The sequence below is a fragment of the Ambystoma mexicanum genome, chromosome 5p (genome assembly GCF_040938575.1).
Source record: "Ambystoma mexicanum isolate Mex_15411 chromosome 5p, UKY_AmexF1_1, whole genome shotgun sequence".
Taxonomy (NCBI): domain Eukaryota; kingdom Metazoa; phylum Chordata; class Amphibia; order Caudata; family Ambystomatidae; genus Ambystoma; species Ambystoma mexicanum.
Genome location: NC_090930.1, coordinates 913992641 through 914013583, shown reverse-complemented (window position 1 = coordinate 914013583; position 20943 = coordinate 913992641). Strand labels below are relative to the sequence as shown.

Below are 20943 nucleotides of genomic sequence, written 5' to 3'. Positions count from 1 at the left end.
GTGATCCTGCCGTGCATGCTCAGTGGCCACATCCTGGCCGCATCCTCGGCTGTCTTTTTCCTACGCTGGCATTTGAAAACCCTGATCCCGGTCCCTGCCTCCTCCTGCTGACGCACTACGAACACCAGCAGGACGCACTACGAACACCGGCAGGACTTTGCATTTGAGGAGCGCGCCGTCCCCTCACCACGCGTCAGTCCACCAGCAGTTCCAGTGCCTGCTTACACGGAACACGTGTGAACACAGGTGGTTGGCCACCTCCCCACCGTTCTCGACGCAGTGCCAAAGCCGCTCACTTACACATGGTCCAGCCCATCACCTCAGCTGGACGAAGCCAGCCCCCTCTCCTAGGGCCTCCAGAGTTAATCCTGCTGCTCTGGTTCCCTCGCCTGGGCCCCAACCACACTGTGCAGGGCACAAAAGCATCACCACCTGTCAGCAGCCACCAGGGGTGAGTGCCCTCCATTAACTTTAAAAAAAAGGCGTCAATTCCGCTGCACAGTTGAAGTCACCAACTCAGTGGCTCATTCAGACACCACTACCCGCCTGCAGCCTTCAGAGGGCAGGTTGCCCACCACTGACTTTAAAGTGGCGCAAAGCATGTGGCACAGTTGACCTCACCAACCCAGTAGCATATCCATTGATTGCCACCAACGGCCAACATGAGCTCGCCCCCCTGGCTATGCTGTACAACTACAATCTATCCAGGTCCCTCCCATGAGGTCCACAGCCACTGCGTGGCGCTTGCCGCCCCATTCTCGATTATCCCACAAGATGACAAGGGCCCGCGGTGGGTAGAATGGTTGGAGGCATTTAATAACTTTATTGCAGCAGCGGGGGAAGAAAACTCCCTGAAACTACGCAGAATGCTTCTCAGTGTTGCCAGCATACAGTCAAGACACTAACCAAGAACATCCCAACGGCCTAGCACTTGGATCCCTGCTCACAACCCTCAATAAGAGACTTGTTATTGAGCCCAAAAGAGACTACGAACGGTACATGTTCAGTGTACCCAGAGACTTGAACACTGGCGAAGCCGCGGTTGGTTTGGAAAGTGTGGTGAAATTGCTAGGTACGGCTTTGTCCCCCTGCCATGTTTCAATTTCTCGATTTAAAGAGATAGACATTTATTTTGTTACACAGACCAGTTGTGTGCCGGGAAGGTAACTTCTCTTTTGGAGGATGTTGGGCGTTAATCTTAAACCTGCCTGCAGATGGGGAAAGCAAACAAGCAGTCGGGATGCCAAATGTAAAGTCTGCTCACACATTGTCTTTTCGGGGGTGCATGCATAAAGAATTGTGCTAAAGGGGCTTAAAATTGTAACCTTGCATGCAGATGAAGTGTATTTATTAATGAATTCTTAAAGCGCACCATACTGGCCCAAAGGCATAAGGGCACTAGAGCAGCAGAACGGGAATAAATTCAACAAGCTAGCATGAGCACGAATTAAGGCAAAACACTATCCAGCAAAGAGGTATGTTTTCAAACTCTGTTTAAACTCTTCCTGAGATTGGATACCTCTTAAATTGGGCGCCAATACGTTCCAAGCAGTAGGAGCAGCTGCGAAAAATGCTCCTCTACTGACCTTCATTTGTTTAGTTCTTGGAATACAACAAATTCATATCATTCAATCTTAATGTTCTCAGATTGGACCTCCGTCACTAGCCGTTCTGCTATGTATTCAGGATTTGGACCGGCAGACACTTGAGTGATCTTGAATATTCGAACAGAGATCTTAGACTCAATTGCTAGTCAATGTAGGTTATTTTTTCTAGCCAGAGAAACCTGTTCAGACACTCCACTACCCTAATTGCACTATTCTGAATTACTTGCAGTTTACTGTAGTCTCTTTTACTGATGCCCACAAGTAGAATACTACAATAATCTAATTTCTAAATTTCGATGACCCCTGTCACATCACCACAGTTCTTTTTTGATAGAAACTGATGAAACAGCGACAGCAATTTGATGCAATATGCTGATCTAGACGTAAGGCTATCTACCTGAGCATGCACACTCATGGTTTGATCAAGAATGACACCTTGCCTTGCACGCTAAGTGTACAGCCAGCAATCTCAAACCACTAATATTCCAGACTCCACTTCCGTCTGCTCTGCCAATAATCATAAACTGTCTCATCTGTGAGAGCAAGACCAGTCTCCATCATTCAGGATTGAATTACGGCGTAAACTCTAACTGTTTGCAAGTCCACTTTATAAACCCTTGTCAAAGGAATAAGCCATTGGGTGTCTTATGCGTAATTCGTGAACATCACTACCTTGTCTTCTAGCAGGGGGAATAGCGTGAGGGTGAATAGGTTCTACAAGGAAGGAGCCGGGCATGAGCCTTGCAGGACACCATATTGGTTCTCTATAGAATCTGCTGCAGCACTACCCCAGCAGACTTACCTTGCGATTTTCTAGGAAGGACTTAACCCAAATTGCTAATGAGGTAGAAAACACAGCACAGCAGCCTGTTGAAGACCCTCAACCAGCAAGGCATGGCCCACCAACTCGAAAGCTGTTGACATGTCCAGCAGCAATAATAGTACAGTATGTCAATAATCCATATTCTGTAATACCCTTGATATCAAGTCTAGCAGGGCTGACTCTGTCCCATGTGCCGGCCTGAAATCCCTATTTATTCAGATTATTATTGTTGGAAAGATGTTCTAAAAATGTATTATAGGCAACCTGATCAAGTATTCTTAACAGGAATGGCACATAGGTGATTGGCTGATTCAGAGGATCCATGCTCGTGTTTATCAACAATGGAGTAATCCAGGCATTCTTGATACCCTCTGAAACCTTACCCTTCTTAAACACGAGATTAAAAAGAAGCTCAAGCCTACGTACTGTCGGGGTGATGTTTACACAGCAGTTAGAATTCAAGCCTATTTACCTGCGTTGATGGCAGCCATTTCCAGATTTTACAATGGCTGTCATTTGAGATTGGTTACTGGTTGGAATTTACCCTCCCCTTGAAATGCTGTTGCTGATTATCCGGTGCCATCACTCTTTGGGGATGGCCATCATACTGCTTTTAACCTTGGATCTCTAATTATCTTCAACTTATCAAACATATATCATAAGTAATTTATAATGCACCTGTACACATGGCCTCTCGAACCAACGTGCACCATGTGTTATCCTTTTGGACAGGTACTACTTTTTTAGGAAAGGATCTTCAAGCTCTTTCCAGATTTTACAAAGCTCATGAAAGTCTGACTTTGACAATTATTGAGGCTAAAAGGAATGCATGTGATGAGGTTAATGAATGCAATTTAAAATCTTTGGTGTCTTTAGGGTAATCCTATTTATCTGTAGGTGCTCTAGATGTAACCCATGACGAAAAGCATTCCTTTTATATACTTTAGTTTTGTGCAGTTCTGAGGAATACCATTAATTTGATTGTAGGCGGCACTGCTCTAGTCTAGAGATGTTACTGCCCACCCTCTGCCGTTTCAGCAGTGATAAGTCGAAGTTAAAGGTTCCAGTAAAGGCTCCAAAGCTTCTGCAGATCATGTAAGCACATTTCTTGCAGCAATACTGGAGATATTGGGTTTGGTTCTTTACACATGTCTAGGTAATTCTAGATCAAAAGAAATTAAGTTGTGATCAGACCCGGGACATAGTGACACTATCAGACCACTGATGCAGTCCAGTATATGTTCCCTTTGATATGTACCTGTTGTATAAAACCAATTTCAGTGAGCAATGATTCACCCATGGATGCAACTGGGTCCCCCTTATAAGACCACCACAGGTTGAAGTCTCCTAGCAGAATAAGTCTTGCAATAGTCTTTTGTATAGGAAGTATAATTGTAAACAACTGATTAGAGAACTCGCTAATGGGAATTTGTGGCCTATATAGTAGTACTAACTTGTTGAGATCCGTACGGACCTTAATGTGAATGGTCTCGTATCCATCTGGTCCTTACATTTCTACTTCCCACCAAATATGGAGATCAGACTTACAAATAAAAGCAACTCCCCCCACACATTTTATCTGTTTACTAGCGGTGCCATTTAAAGCACAAGAATCTGAAGCATGTGCTACTGAAGTGAATGCTGAATCTTGTGCATGAGATTTCTATACCACAACACCTGACAATAAGAGCTAAGTGGAGTAGTTTACCAATGTCTGGATTCTACTCCATCTCCAACATTATAGACCATCTACAACTATGGAATACAGCCGTCTCTCTCCTATGTCACCTTTCTTATTCCCTACAAAGCTCGGTCCATGGGCCAAATAGGTACCGAGTCAAAAGATGATGAAAAAATATTATCCAATTTATTAACATATCAAAACATTTACTTTCATCTCCTAATCATACATACAATATAACAAATGTGTAATCTCGTGCACATTTCTAAAAGCCAAGAGTACAAAAAGTGTTTAAAAAACTGTATAGATGTACCCTTAACACCCCACAGAAACTTCACTGCCTATACAAATCTAATACATAGAATTTGTGACAGACATCATCCCAAACAATGTGCAAAACAAAGCAATGGTAAGTAGCATCTTGGAATCCTTTAATCAGGAGTTGCTCCAGGAATACTAATCTTGGTTTAGCCTAAGTAATTTCTAGCCCAATTCATGCTACTAGGGTGAATACAACATAGATTGTCTGGTACCACTACTATTTCTGGTGCCTTACAAAACCCAACATGTTTCATACATAGATTAATTAGCTTTCACTTCTTGAATTTCATCAGGGGACCGAAGGTGCCCTGTCAACATATCCTTAACTACTGTTTGCTGTCAACCAACATCAGTAGCTATGTAGCCAGTACGGTGCTGTTTCCCAATTCAGCACTTCAAAACTTGATGTAGAGCGGGACGAGCGGGATTTCTATACCGGCCATATTCTGTGCTGAGTTACCATTTATCCACTTGAGTCTATCCATAGTGCCGGCTTGCACGGAGTTATCCTTAAAGCCATATTGTCGGCAGAGTCATCTTGCGCTGTTTTACCGTTAATCCCTCCTACATTGTCTGCACAAACCTTCAACTTGCCTAAATCAAGACAGCTAGAAATTGTCCAGATTGTGCCCTACCTGGCTCATCTGTTCACCCTCTGAGACCTGGACCCTCTCCTCGAAGAGGGCCCAAGACTAGGCCACTTCCCCATTATTGTTGTCATTGCTGTTAAATATTCAGCAGTTACGGTACATGGATATGTCTTCAGTAATATGTAACTCATCCAACTACCGTTTATAATAGTCCTCTCTGTACTATCCATTCCCTGCAAATGAAACCATATTCGTTACACCCTGCAAATCTTATGCTGACTGTTTGAGGCATCACCAGGGGCTCTACTTATTGTGGCGTTGCATCATGAGACTGAGGCACAGCTAATTAACGTTGTAATATAACATTAGCCTTGTTTGATTTTAACATAATTTATCAATTCTTTTACACTGTCCATACTGTGTCCATAGAAATCATTGTGGTCACTTCCGGCATGATCAGAGATGGGGAGAGTCCATGGGGTTCCCTCCCAGCTTGCACCCAGCAGTCTGTGCCTCACCTGCCAAATCTCCAGATCCACCCCAATGGAAATTCACAAGTGGACTTTTTCAGACATTCCTTAAATTCACTTCTCATTGGATTTGTCACTGGACCTTTCCGACAGACTCCATATAATTGTATGTATAGCAAATTGGTATATAATGCAATACCAATAAGAAAATCCACAGTTAAGCCCATTTAATTTCTGTATTAGATTTGAGGTAATCATGGGTCATAATTACAGCCACATCCAATGAAGTCAATATTGTTTGAACATCAACTTTAAATCTATTCATACATGCCAAATAATGGCTTTCATTCCACTAACCAAACTCTATCGTTCACATGAACAATGGAACTACTCTGCTAACCGGCTCACTTATTCCCACCAATCACCACTGCAGGAATCCATGATGCAACAAAAATGCAGCAATTCAGGTGGAATAGAACCACTATCATGCCAAGCCAGGGCACTGTCTGGCTGACCTAACTAGCCAGCATTAAATTAACGTTTAAATATTGCACCTTTATGTTAAAAAATAAAAAAAAAGTAAACATGCTTAGTTAACCCGCGGGCTTCTTTTTTTTTCTTTCTGTTGGGATCTACCACTCTGGTCCTCACTCCCCTTTGCTCACATCCTCTTAGTGGTGAAAAGTGTTTTTTCCGAGCCCTCCCTTAGTGCTCTTCTTGGGTTACTCACCCCTTCCCATTGTGCTTTCCTTTGGGCTCTCCCACTACCTCCTTTGATGCTCTCCTTCGGGGCCCCTTTCAACTCTTCCCCACACGCATCACTGTCTCCTATTGGTTCTAACTCAAAATTCTTCCCCACTTCTCTGATGCCCTTTGTGCTTAAGATATGTTGGCACCTCATCACTACCTTTCCTCCTTGCTTTTATGTCTCAACCCTCGCCATGCTCACTATAAGCCTGTAGCCAGAGGTTCCATCTGAATACAAGAATTGTATGTTTAAGAGGTCCTTGTCCTCTATATTCCAACTAATGGAACCCCTCTAGAATGTTAAACGATTTGAAAGCTACCTTGCCGTTCTATAATGTTTAAAGGATCCTTGCAATTAACCTTAATCCTCTGGTTACAGCTCTCCAAGAATCGATATTTTTATAAATGTATAATCTCAAATTCCCCTTGTCTTGTCCATTTAGCTTCAGAAATATGCTGATAATTCAGATTTTCCACACATTCGTTACAGAAAGTCATAATTCTATTAAAGACACGGAGGCGAAGGATTATGCTTACTCTTCAACTTTACTGTTCAGCAGCAAAGAAAAAATTTCCAAAGAACATGAATACAAATTTATAAAAAACTACAATAACCATGTTTTTTGAACATTTGTAGTTCATTTCTATTGGTCTCTAACTGACCACGTGACAAACTCTAAACCAATAAGACAGTCCTCAATGAACGGAAACTCTTGTCCTCTTTCCCTTCTTCCTCTTTCTTTTCTGCGAGGATGAGTTCTGTACATCTTTGATATTCTCTTCCCTTCTCAATTTCCTATTTGTTTGCCATCTGACATCGTCCCTAGAGAAAAACATAATTTATAACAGTGACTATAAATCGAGTACAGGGTGGGTCAATCGTATAGTATCACATCTAGTAATAACTTGTATAAACATTGAACATTAGCAACATCATCATATTCATTATACTTCTTAAACGACTTTGCATAATAATATCAGAAAACATGTTATGTAAACATCTCATTCTTACGATTGATCGGGTGGGATAATCCTTCGCCTCCGTGTCTTTAATAGAATTATGACTTTCTGTAACGAATGTGTGGAAAATCTGAATTCTATGTCAAGACCGGAGGCTCTGATTATGCTTGTTCAAAGCTTACTTACCACTAACGATGTTGCACTTTCTAAAGGTTTAAAATAGAAAGTCTTAAAAATCGACCAATCCGCCGATTTCATGATGTCTTCTACTCTAGCCCCTATGTTATATGCCTTAGTAGCTATCGCTCCTCTGACTGAATGCGCGCCATATTTCTCAATATTTATGCCTGCTTCTGCCATCACCCACCTAAGCCATCTGGCTATGGTCGCCGGTCTAACCGCTTTAAAAGGTTTACAAATCGCTATTAATAGTTGAGTTACCCCTTGGGGTCTTATTTCCCCCGTCATATCTTCGTATGCCTTTAAGCATCTAACTGGACATAATTTTGGTTGATTTGGAAAAGCTTCATATGAAATAGATTTCAAACCTGTCTTAGTCCTCTTCGAAATGAGGAAAGTCACTCCATTGGGGGACATACTCTGCCTATTAATCTCCAGTGCTCTGATATCAGACGATCTTTTACATGCTAACAGACATAAAATCATAGCTAATTTACCTGAAATTGCTTTACGTGTCAAATCTTGATTATCTGGCCATGTCAAAAATAGTCTCAGGACCTTATCAACATCCCATAATTCACTATATTTCTCGTTAGGAGGTTTAATCATTTTTACTCCTCTTAATAGTCTACAAACTAATGGGTGTTCCCCAATCGCTAGACCATCAACTCTAGGATGTCCAGCCGATATCGCAGACCTGGCCGTGTTAATGGTTCTATAAGCTTTACCTTGTGCTGCCATCTGAGCTAAAAAATTTGCTACATGTACTACATCCGTTCCATCGGGATGTATGTTCCTCTCCAAACACCAGCTACACCATCTAGCCCATGCTGATCTATAAGCCTAGTGTGTTCCGGGGGCCCAGGATTCGTTGATAATGTTCTCAGCCTCATTCGATAGTCCTGGCCTAATCCAAGATCCCCTGAAATCGCCCACGCTACCAGGTTGATTCCTCCTGACCTCACCAAAGGGTGACTGAGACCTCTGGGATCTCGTATTATTAATTCTCCCTTGGGTAAGGTCAGTGGGTTTTGATAAGACATCTCCAGAAGACTGGGAAACCATACTTGACCTCTCCAATCTGGCGTTACTAGGATTAGTGATGCCCTCTGACGTCTCACCTGAGCAAGGGTCCTCATTATCATGGAGAACGGGGGAAATGCATAATTCCTCTGATGGCCCCAGAATTGCAGGAAAGCGTCTATCGCCTCTGCCTCCGGGTCTGGTCTCCAGCTGAAAAATCGGGGTAATTGTCTGTTCAACCTCGATGCAAAAAGATCGATCTGGCATGGACCCCACCGAGACATTATTTCCTGGAACACCCTCTCGTCCAGTTTCCAATCGCTGGAGTCCCTGAGGTATCTGGAATTCCAGTCGGCCACTACATTCTGTTGGCCCGGCAGATATTCTGCTCTTACTGAAATTCTTCTTTCCAGACAAAGTTCCCAAAATTCCTTCGCTAGTTCCGCAAGAATTCTGGATTTTGTCCCTCCCAGCCTGTTGATGTATCTGACTGCTGAGATATTGTCCATCTTTAGAAGGACACAACATTGTACTCTCTCTTGTGTCCAGCATTTGACTGCAAACCATCCTGCCAGTAATTCTAGACAGTTTATATGGAGCTTCGTCTCCTGATCCGACCATCTGCCCCCTGTCGATAGATTCCCGCAACGGGCTCCCCAGCCCCATCTGCTGGCGTCTGATTCTATGATCAGGTCCGGGGATGAACCAATTTGGAAATTTTTTCTTTGCTGCTGAACAGTAAAGTTGAAGAGTAAGCATAATCAGAGCCTCCGGTCTTGACATAGAATTTAACTAATTTGCTCCTCAAAAGTCCACCAGTGAAGTTGAGCTCCTGGGTAAATTCATTTACCTAACCGGACTGTAAAGTATTGTCTGGTCTGTTCGTTGCTTCAGATACGACTCTGTACGTTACAGAATTCCAAAGCAGAGAAAGGGCACTCGTTCAATAGGGCAAAACATGTTTTCTTAAAAGGTACACGTTTTTTCATTTTTTTTTTTTTTCTTTTCAGGTGAGAATTCAGGAGACTCAGGCAGAGTTACCCCGTGGTGCAATCCCACGGAGTGTGGAAATCATTCTTCGAGCAGAGGCTGTAGAAACTGCTAACGCAGGTGATCGTAGTGACTTCACAGGTACACTGATCGTAGTACCGGATGTAGCTGCATTGGCCATGGCAGGTAAGGAGCACAATGGCTAATCTCCTTACTATCGTGAGTGGGGGGAGGGGGTTAGATTTTATACTACATGGAGACGAGTATTATGCATGAAGCTTATTTATCTACTGATCCAGCAGCAAAGGACAAATTACACTTTAATCATCTTTTTTTAAATAAAGTGAAAACGGCTTTTAGAAAAAATAACTTGGCACTCCTGAACCAGCCAATCGTAGCAAGCCACAGTAAATAAATGGCTGTGTAATTAGTCCTTTAGTGCTCAGAACAGTAGTATCCTTTTCCTTTGATAGAATCTCTCCATCGAAGACGGTAGGTGAACCTTAATTCCTGTCCACATCACATTGGCCATTGCATACCATCACTCATGATGAAAATCCACAAGCGTTCATAAATATTCTTCTCCATCTCACTTGATGACATCATCTTGCCCTTGGACCAGGAACAAGAGCAATTCAGAGCCTTGCTTATATTGTGCCAGCTGCTGTCATTGAAACATTGATTATGGAACCCATGAAGTGTTTGCCAAAATCCTTTACCATCTTGTCAGTCACTGATGACTGAGGAAAGAGAAAAAACAAACTGGGTGGGTGTTGGGGAGAATTCTCCAGAATGGCTACATTCCCTTACTGAGTCCCTCAGCAGCTTTGCTGGATTTCAAGGATTTTTTTTTTCATCTGGTAAGAGTGTGAGCCTTTTTTCCCACTCTTACATGTCTTTTGCTGTGTTTTACATTTTTGAGTTCATAGACTGTGGAGTCTCACCTACTCCATAGGCATCTTTTTACTGTGTCACACAGCACCTTTAGTGCAGTGACACAGGGTTGTCTTTTCAGGCTTCCCACTTAAAACTCAATTTTCTGGCACTGAATACTGTCTCCCAAAGCATGTAAAGTCGCCATTGACTTTGTTAGTCTTTTTAAATTCACAGACCCAGTACAAACTATATTCCATAGATTACTGGAAAGGGTTAATAGTTATCCCTTTTTTTTTTGGCTTCTCATGGAACATTATTTCTTTCCCCTTTCTTTAAGATTTGGCTGGTGGCAGTGGTATCTACCATTTTATTCCTACAGCGGACCATGGAAATAGCCGTGGTACTGTTTTAGGCTATGTTAGTAGCCTCGAACTTTAATCCGCTGGACCCCTTTTAATTTTATTTGGTTCTGGCTGGGTTTATTCGTCATTTCTTTTCGTAAAGGTCTTTCTCGTGTTTTACTCTGCGCACCAAACCAGGTTTGGTTCCTTTGTTTGCTGTCCTTTGGCGGGCTTCTGCACAGAAGCCCTCCTTAGGCACCCAAGTGTCTGGGTGGACAGGATGTGAGGGAGGGGTTTTAGGCCCCCTGCAAAGGGTCTCTTTGGGGACCCCAGTCACTCTTGTTTGATTGGCTAGGTGAATGTCCTGCCAGGACAGCAACCCTGCTGTGTGACTGACAGCCAGGCTGTATGAATGGGGGAAAGTGCATAAAAAGCAGGTCCCTGGGACTTGCAAGGTGGAGTCGCCGCTGGATTGAGAGAACCAAAGAGAAGCTGAAGGAAGAGGACTACTGCAACTACTGACCCTCCTGGTGAAGCCCTACTGCGGGTCTGAATCTCCTAAACTTCGACAACGGAGAAGATCTGCAAGGAATCTTCTTCCCTTGAGCTGGTGGGACTGACCAGTTTGCCAAACGCCAAGCAAGGCCTCCCTCCCCTGGTCGAATTTGCTCTGCATCGCTGAAGTGAACCGGATAGCCAGGAGGACCGGACCCTGTTTGGGTTTTAAGGAGCGCACGTTTTATTTGTCTCTTTGCTCTGCTGCTGGTTTCTTCGCTGGGCAGTGCAGGACCCTCCAGTCTTCCTCCTTGTCAGTCCGACAGTCGCTTCAGGAACCGTGAGCCTGCACGACTGCCAGGAACTTCTGCCTCAGCTGCATCATTCTTCTTCTACTTAGGTACTGGTCAAATCCAGTCGTTCGTTCAGTCCGACCACAGTGAAAGTGTTTGAAATCTTTTGCTAATCCGAGGGCTTGTCCTTCTCTACTCTTTTAAATAACTTTTCTTCCCACCAACTTCGTTTCGAACTCTTGGCAAAGACTTAACCGCAAACTGCTCTGAAGAGTGTGATCCTCTGCAAAGAATCTGAACAATTAACATTGGCCCAGGCCTACTGATTTGAATCCTAGTTGTAGAAAGCCTTTTCTAGATTGCCGTGCCTACCTACTTGTTGGTGCTTCTTGATTTTTGAATAACCTTGTCTTTCCCTCCCTTTTTAAATTGCTGGAGTGCCATTTTGCTCACACTTCATTTTAAGTTTAACTTGTCCAGAATGCATTGGGTGGTGTGTAGTGTATTAAGATTGTGATTTTCCGCTGCTTTATATTAATGAAATGTTTCACAACTGATGTTTAAATAAATGTATACTTTTACTCAGAAACCTTGAGTCAGTGTTTGTTTGAACCATAGCAATTTCTGTACTTTGTGTAACTTCTGATACTGCTCACTTTACTCTTGAGATAAGTCTGGCTGCTCAGCCATCGCTACCACTTTACTGTGTAGTACAGGCTTGTACCAAAGGTGAATTTGTACTTGCAGTCTTAATTGTGTGTGGTGTTCCAAAGGGTACTGCATATGATTCTGCCTTACAGTGGGTGGGAGGAATCAATTATATAAATCCTATTTAAATGATTATCTACTATAATAGATTTGCCATTGACAAATTGTGACCCTTTGCATGTTGTCCAACACCTGCCACCCTTTCACAATAAAATTATTGTTTAGATTATCACAGGACGGAGCATCCACAGAAGGAGCTATACAAGAAATTAACTTAAACGTTTAAATTAATGGACAAGTGAAATGGCCCGCAAATTATAATGCAGTGAAAGCCAAGACAAACTTAGAATGACACATATACAAAACATATGGTACTATGAAATAAGAATGTTCACGTGCTGTGGGGAAAAGGAGTACATGACTTGTCAACTTTGTTTAGTAAAATAGTAAGTTCTGGAGCAATAGTTGCAAATCACCTTGAGGTTTAGGAAACATTCCTGTAACCGGTCAGTAAGTCTGCATATATGCAGTTATCTTTAGGGGGACCATGGGAATCTCAACCAATGGTGTATTATGCCTCCGTAGTCGGTGAGCCAGTTAGACCTTAAGTATTGGGTAACTACAGGAAAGCAAATGGCCAAGAATATGTATAGTAATGAACTTTTAAAGAAATAGTGCAAGGGAAGCATAAACTCGATGGTTTGAGTGAATAGAAGCTCCTCAATGACATAAAACAGGTCAAAATAAAACCCTTTCAAAGTGTGCCGGCTAACAGTATTATCCGGTGTAGCTTCAGGGACCTATCTGTTGAAAACCTGGAAGGGAAATGATGTAGTGAGAAATGCTAAAATGGGCTGCCAGTGAAGGATATATCTGTACGAGTCCTACCAGGAAACCAAGGAAGTGGCAGAAACCAACCTTAATAGAAGCAATCATTAAGCTGGGACATCTGGAAGCAAAAGGCCATAATAGGTTAAGGATTTGGACACACCCATAAGGAGGCCTGGCATATCTGGTGAAAACAGAAGAACAATCTTAAACATGAACTATTCCTACAAGTACTCGGAGTAATTTAGACTTCAACAATTACAGAAACGTCTTGACCACCATGGCCAGATCATTTGCAGTTGGGTATTACTTGGCCCTTGTAAACAGCAAGCTAAATTTGCTGTGTGCATTGACAGCTGTATGTAAAGCCAGTAAAGTAGAGGATAGGAAATGCTATATTTGAGGCAACCTCATTTGCAACCCACTTGATGATTAAGGGGAATACTGAGGCGCTTCAAGAGGAATACTGGGGCGGGGAAAGAAAGTGTTAATTTGCACCTTTATTACCAAAATAACCCTCTTCCCCCGGAAGAGATGTATTACTACATTTCTATTCTCTTACAAGGATCTTGAATTGTAAAACAGTATGACAGTTTGCCGTGCAGTAAAATCGTTGTTATATATTTTTTCTTTGGTGATGTTGTGCAATGTAAAAACTGAAAGCAAATTTAAAATTAAATTGTGATCCCCCTACAAAGGCAGGAAGAAGTTGGGAGCTGAATTACCTCCCTGAGATGGTGGAAGGGAGAATACTCGCCTCAGTGTCCTTTAAAATAATCTCAACCCCCACTTGCGATAGTGTGCGGTATTAGCCATTCCATGTGAAGACTGTAGTTCAAAGCAGTATACATTGCTCCTGCATCAGTTAGACTGACTAGACCTTGGAACACCATCCAACACTAAATGTGTAGGTGTTCCCAAACTTCATGTAAATGTCCATCATATGTTTAAAACTGGAAGCCTCATGTCCCATCCAACCCAGGCTGCCATAATCTAGATAACAGATTTGAAAAGAAAAATCCAGAAAGTCATCCTCTCGCTAGATGGAAACAGAAATCCATATAGGGAGAAAACGCAAGACCTTGGAACACCCATTCACAGACTAAAAACTGCTGATAAAGCAAGGTGCAAATGAGGGGAAATATAGCAGGGGGGACTCTGAACTGTGGGCTGCAATCGGTAGACACTGCAAGGGTTTAAATGGATTAGTGAAGGCAGAGGTTTGATTTGAACCCAAGAACTTGAATCTCAAAATCTTTAGTTTACACACTGCACCTCAGGGGCTTACTGCCAAAGCCCTCGGGGATAACCCCTCCTTTAACCATACGAAATGCTGCATTAGGAAATTGAAAACTAGGGAATATATTCTTCAAACACTTCGAAGGTAAAGATCAATGATACAAGAAGGAAAATGATGGGTCTTCTACCCATATCCTTCTGCAAAGAAAATAATTGATGGTTCAGCAGGAGGACCAGCAGTCGATCGCCACACCAAGAAACATGTCTACACCTGATCTGTCTAGAGTATGAGCTCTGGAACGGTATATTGCTACCCACTGCGGCAAAGCAATATGTCCAAACTGGATCTAGGGGACACAAGCAATTAGAGGGAGTATATTTAAAGCATGCTCATAGCCTCCTATTTAAAGCTTGATAAATGGGCATTTGAAGGAGACCAGTCTAAAGGGCCTGCAGAGTTAAATGCATATGCTGCATGCTAGTCCCGTCAGAAAGCAATGTCCAACAGGCATTGCTTCAGCGGCCGATTGCCGAGCATTCAATTTTCTAGTGACCAATTGCCCAAGATGGTGTTTAGAGGAGAGGGGGACTCCAAACGCTATTTCACAGTGACTGCTAACCCAATCGGAAGTATAAACCACCAACAATCGTGTGTTGCTATATTAGTGCAGCTTTTCTACTAGGTAGAATTTGCCTTTGGCAATGTTAAGGCCACAAATCATTGAAGTTGTATGTAAGAAGGCGCAAGCAGCTCACTAGCCCCTGGTTTCTCTACATGGGGGTACAAACAATTGCTGAGTGGGACATGTTTTATGAGGCAAAAATGAGTTTTTAATCGCACTACATGGCTCTCACAAATGTTCTTTTCTGCAAAGCATCTGCTCAGACGAAATTGTGCTGTGTTTTAATAACCGATATATATACTTTTGTTAGCTGCCCAAAATACAGGGTGTATGCAGGTCGTATGCTGGGGACTGGTTACCACAATGCTCCTAGACCTTACAGTTGCAGAAAGTGAGCTGTACAGTTAAAGCAAACGCATACTTAAATTTTCTTTGAGTTACTTGCAAATTCGTTCAGGTCTTGATGTTGGATTTGGTTACAATAAAGCACCTACAGCTCAACATAGACATCACTCCTAGTCCTCATCCTGGCTTGTAGAATTTGAAAGGGACCGTTCAAAACAAGCACATTCTTAAACCGGCAATTGAAGGTGCGGAAACAGTGGGATCGTTTTATGCAACTTTTTCTATACTGAAAGCAACATTTGAACTCCCAGTTTATACGTCTTGTATTTGCATGCTATACCCGCAGGGTTTTATTGGTAATGCTGTGCAGATAACCATTATATACTGTGCACTGAAACGTGGTGCTGACCTGCAAGTGGACTGCATCACACACAAACTCCACGTAAATAATGTAATGTGTATGCCTCTAATTCAATATAACCTGAACCCCAAGCACGTGCATATTGCGACATTGCAGCCATGTTCTGTGAGGAAAAGGAGATTTCTAATAAAGGCAAACAGCAGAAATTGCATGCCAAACCCCCTTACCCAGCTCAGTCTTTAACTGTGTCTTGGAGCGCAGATGATAACCGTTTAAATGATGCAACCAAATATTTGACCAAAGAAAAATATGAACCCTGCTCAACTACTTGAAAGACCAAGCACTTGAGCCTTGTGCCACTGTTCATCATATGCTTTACCTGCTAGGAAGAGAAATGTCCCGAGGAGAGGATTGATATTTGGCCTTGGGGCGCTGGGGGTGGAGGGGGCGCTGCTGTACGTTAGTTTTCTGTCCTATGGTGCCATGGCTCAAGCCCACAGTGCCGTAGCCTCAACTTCCAGAACAAGTAAAAGACCTGAATTCGTTTTGCAAAATTGATTAGTCCGTTTGCTAAATAAGAATGTTTTGGCAATTGAACGTATATGATTAGCAATTTTGTTCGGTCGTTATTTTCAATTGAATGGAGATTTCATTGCAATCAATGACTGTGAAACTGTTTTTTTCATATTACTTATTCTTTGTTTCACATAAGCAATTCTCCATATCATGCTTGGAATATCTTGCCTCAGTTCATTTTGATTTCTGTCATGAACTAGTGGTGTTTTTCCCTTTTAAATATAGGACCACAAATACCAGAATGCATAGGGAGGTCGATCTTAAAAGTCAGGACTTGCTGTACAAGTCATAATTGACAAAAGACCACTTAGATCTCCAAACACACTTTCTCGCTTAGAGACCCCAGACCCTCTCAAAGATACTATTAGTCCTACTACACTGGCAGTCAGCTTGCAGTTATGCATTGCATTCAAGTTACAGTTCAACAAAAATGGAACATTCGTGGAAATGTGCGCATGGCCTACAACCACCCCAGTGTACTTTTGGAAGAATAAAGATATACTTTGCGGTCTCATATGAAGTAAACTGTGCCGTAACCAGGATTTAAACCCATGTTTCACTGCCAGGAGGTCACTGAGCCGCAAAACCACACGCGCTACAAATTCTTAGACTTAATAGGTGCACACCTTTTCTATTCTGCCAACAAGATTTTAGGAAAACTGTTAAGTTTGTCAAATGCTCATTTTGTCCTGTGTACATTGCTTATTTGGAAAAGAAAATTTGGAAACGTGTATAGTTTACTTTAGGATGTATGTTCCCCTCCTGTGAAGGAACTTCCCATTGCGTACGTTAGACACTTTCCACTTTTATTAAGGGCGTGACTCGTGAGCCCAGTGTGCAAGCAGTCACAATGGGACTGGAATAGACAGGATAATATTTCATTTAGTTTTTTTTTATTATTATTATTTTTAATTATGGAGGTATAGATTGAGCAGCCAACTAAGCTGTGTGAGCTTTTCCCTCTGAAACTATGCAGATAAACGTGCTTTAAAAACCTGACGGACTGCAGGCCCAGCATGTTCACCAAACACCCTTGCCCCATCCCACCCACCCATTCATTTGAGGAGTGTACTACCCTTAAAACCAATATACTAACGGAGCAGGTATCCTCACCCCAGCGAGGGGACTAGCAACACAGGCCCAGCTAGTATGCTATACAACACCATTCACCCAAAATGTTCCCTTCAAAATAGGCCGACTTTAAAATGCATGCTTGCATTCGTTTTTTCATATCATTTTATTGAACGAATCGTGTTGCCTTTCTTTTTCACTTGAGCTTGCGGATCAAAATCCGTGGTTACTTTGGCAAATAAACCACCACCCCTCACCCACCCAATAAAACAGATTTTACCTTTAAGAATATGTGTGTTTTCAGGAAGCTGTGGTAAAATATCAGTGCTGCCTAATGTTTTGCAATCACACACAATGCCAGCCTGCCTCTTCTCTTTTCGAGTGCTAAAACGCACCAGTGACGAAAAACAGACCAGCCCCCTACCCAGCATAGGGGTGATTAGAGCTTAAATGTTATTTAACACTGGTTATAACGATGGATTCTGTGATCACGGCACTGCCCATAATAGACAACTAAATTGCTGACTTCCATTATGGTGCAGCGTTCATAGATCACTGTGCCCTGCATCCCCATATCCTCTCCCCCCGCCCCCCAACCCACTTACCTTTTCAGTGGCACACCGTGAAGTGACATCTCTCCTCCGTCCCTGCAGCGTCAGCCCTTGCCCACCACCGTAGATCTGACCTGGCGTCGCAAGGAAATCTAATGCAAGCGAGGGGACGCCCCTGCAACCCCTGCTCCCATTAGTCAGTGTAATGGGGGTCGGCATGTTATTACTGCACAAAGGCGCAGTAATCAACATGTTGCAATCTTCGGGGAAAAATGTTTGTTTTATTCTGTAATTATGTTTTAGAGCCCGGCCTGGGGGCCCTGCCGCACCTGCAAGCACAGTCTTACTGCAAAAGTCTTCCAACACACATCTATTAAAACCTTATTAGCAGCATATTGCTACTTTGGCATTTATGTCGCAGCGACATATTCAATACAATGAAAAGCAATTTACTAATTTTCCATTTCTATGCAATACCACTTATTTTATGCCTTGAAGTAGTTTAGAACAATGTAAAGAGGTGGCGAAGCTAAAGAATTTAATGGTAGAGCAGAGCCATTGCTGAACTAGGGGATCCTGGTTTACTCTCAAAACATTTGCTGTCTTGGTAAGAGACACCTGCCTGGCTAACTGCCCCATAGCCCACAACACAAAACCCATACCTGCATCCTGTGTACCCACCCCCAAAATACAAGACAGTCTCTTGTCATCCTGCATCCTCGCCCCAGTATGCTTAACATAAACTGTTAGAGTAACACTATATGGACTCAACTTCGCGTTCTCTGTAATTGGCAGTAGGGATCCGTTAAGTTTACACTAACGCAAGTTGGGACCACCAAATTTTGGTAATGTGAATCGGGGAGGTGCATGCGTAAAGGGCAACAGGTGGCATACACGCGTGTATGCCGCCTTTTCCCTGCACATTTGCACTCTGCAGTGCAGAATGAGCATGCCGACAGCATTGGCGTCCCCCTGCTAGTGCAAAAGCTGATGGACCACATATGGATTTCCAGCATTTGTGACAGGATGACAATCTATCTGGGCAAGTGCTGGATCATTGGTATGGCAGAGAGGAAGACCGAAATGCAAGTTGTGCTCCACCTCCCCATTCCACCATACAAAGCTTTGAAAATGAGCTGTGACGTAGTGAAAGCCTCGTGCAAGGCTTTTACTCCTTTCATTAATGTTACGGCTCTTTTGAACATGTCCTCTCCCGCCCACCCCTTAGAGTATAAACCCATATAAGTGAGGCTTTCTCTTCAGATAGTTAAGGAAAAACACAAGGTATAAAGTGTGGAAGGTGAGGATTTGATCCCATTCTTCCTGGTTTCAAATGTATAAAGTGGGGGTGGACAGGTTTAATCTTCTATTTCATCTTCAATATTAGAAACAACAAAACATGCCTTCTGCAAAGTTGCTATTCAAGGACTAAACTGTAGGGTTCAATAAATCGGGTTTTGAAGCACCAATGTTTCTACAAAGGGGAAACCTATTCTTAGTCTATCTTGAGGCAAATGTATCTGAAATACAGACCAAGATAATTCTAAAGCAGATTTCAAATAAATATAATCTTAGTTTGTACAATTGTGTGTATTCTCGAAGCACCAAATCAAATGATAAAGGAACCTGAAAAATGAGGGAAGTAGTAATTGAAACCTATGTGCATAAAGCAATAATCCATCATTTAGTCAGAAAAAAGAAAGGGGCTCAAGCCAGCATGCAAGTCAGACCTTGATCTCAGCAACAGTCAACCTGCCAACCTATTTGTCCAGAGGTCTACCTCTGTCTTTTACCATATTCTTTTTTTTTTTTTATCCATTATCCTCTGGTGTCCTTCCATTGCACTACATTCTCTATGACCCCCTGTTTCTTACAATTAACTTTCAGACCTCTGTTCCCCTTTTTTGCTCCATCCTTATCACTTTCCCTTAACTTGCACGGACTCCTTCCCTTGCCCACATTGCTCGGTGAGCAATTCCTTGCCACTCACACCCTTTAATTTCCCATCACACCAGCCCATTCCTTGCCCCTCACTATCTTCCGTTGCCCTGGCTTAGTTTGGCAAATGAAGGTGGTCTAATGTTTGTCAAGAGCGGCCTACTATATGGGTCTGTGATTCTGTTTCTCCCACAAGTTAATGTTTTTGAGTGTATTTTTGACCGTGAAAAGTATAGGTGAAGGATGTATCTTAGTTCATGTGACTTTGTACCTATATATGTGATTGTGGTGCTGATTTGCATGTTTTTTTGGTTGGTCACATAAGCAAGTAGTGTTTTGGACAAGATGATGAAATACAATCGGACTGGGGGGGGCCTTTCAGAGTTGGATGGATGGTAACAGAAAAATGTTTGCCAAATACTGTTGATTTTACCAACTACTCAATTGAGGTTTTAATCAAATACCATCAGTGCTATTCCAAAGAAGTATTGGCGATTATGATTAAGTTGGACATTTTGCAGTTTGCAGAAATACTTTCTTTTTTTTCTGCACCAAAAAGGTGGAGGTAAAAAAAAAATCAAAACAGGTGCTTTCCTTCAATGGAGTGAAACATATTTTGTTTAACTGCCCATGTTGATGTGGTAACAAGGTAGGCATCTCTAATGTGCCTCCTTTCACCATCTTACCCATATGATGCATAGAAGGATCAGAATTTACCCATTTGTGCAAAATCAAGTGATTTGATCCATTTCTCCCTTCACCTTGATTCTGAAAAAAATGTTGAACTTTACATTACCGCCATTTGAAGTTAGTATTTCCGAAATAGTACTGGAGTTAACACCCTGCTAGTGGTAAACTTTGAGAAGGCTGGATATCCAGAAATGCCACTGTCGGGGCTGGTAATTAATGCCTTACCCCATTTACACAGAATCTGAGCAGCATTTGCTGCATTCTGTTCCTTTGTGTGGCAGGTTAGTCTCTGAAGGACTTCGTATGTTTTGATTAATTTTACATTTTGTATCTCTGGGGGTCAACTGCCCCTTTGCCCCACTTGCCAGTCTTCCCCTGAATGTGCCCCTGTTCACTGTGAGCTGCGTACAGAAAAGCGGAGCTCAATGGCTGCCTGATCCGAAGAGCGGAGCACTCCTCTTTAGCCCATACATGACCCACTCTCAACCCACAGGAGAAATGGCTGAAACACAGGTCACTAGTGCTTCAACAGTATAAGCACACGGGTAAGACAACTACAACAAAACGCACTGCAAGGTTAAAAATGAAAAATTAGAACTGCATAGAATGAATGCTG

At 42.5% G+C, this 20943-nt stretch overlaps 1 protein-coding gene across 3 annotated transcripts in view; it reads left to right on the top strand.

The window, feature by feature from the left end:
* Window positions 1-20943, top strand: part of LOC138481725 (maternal DNA replication licensing factor mcm6-like) — an 860230-nt gene that overhangs the window by 315844 nt on the left and 523443 nt on the right. For all 3 annotated transcript variants that reach the window (XM_069613836.1, XM_069613835.1, XM_069613837.1), the window contains exon 6: window positions 9413-9578. In XM_069613836.1, coding sequence (XP_069469937.1) covers window positions 9413-9578 — 166 coding nt within the window. The remainder of the gene's footprint in view (window positions 1-9412; window positions 9579-20943) is intronic.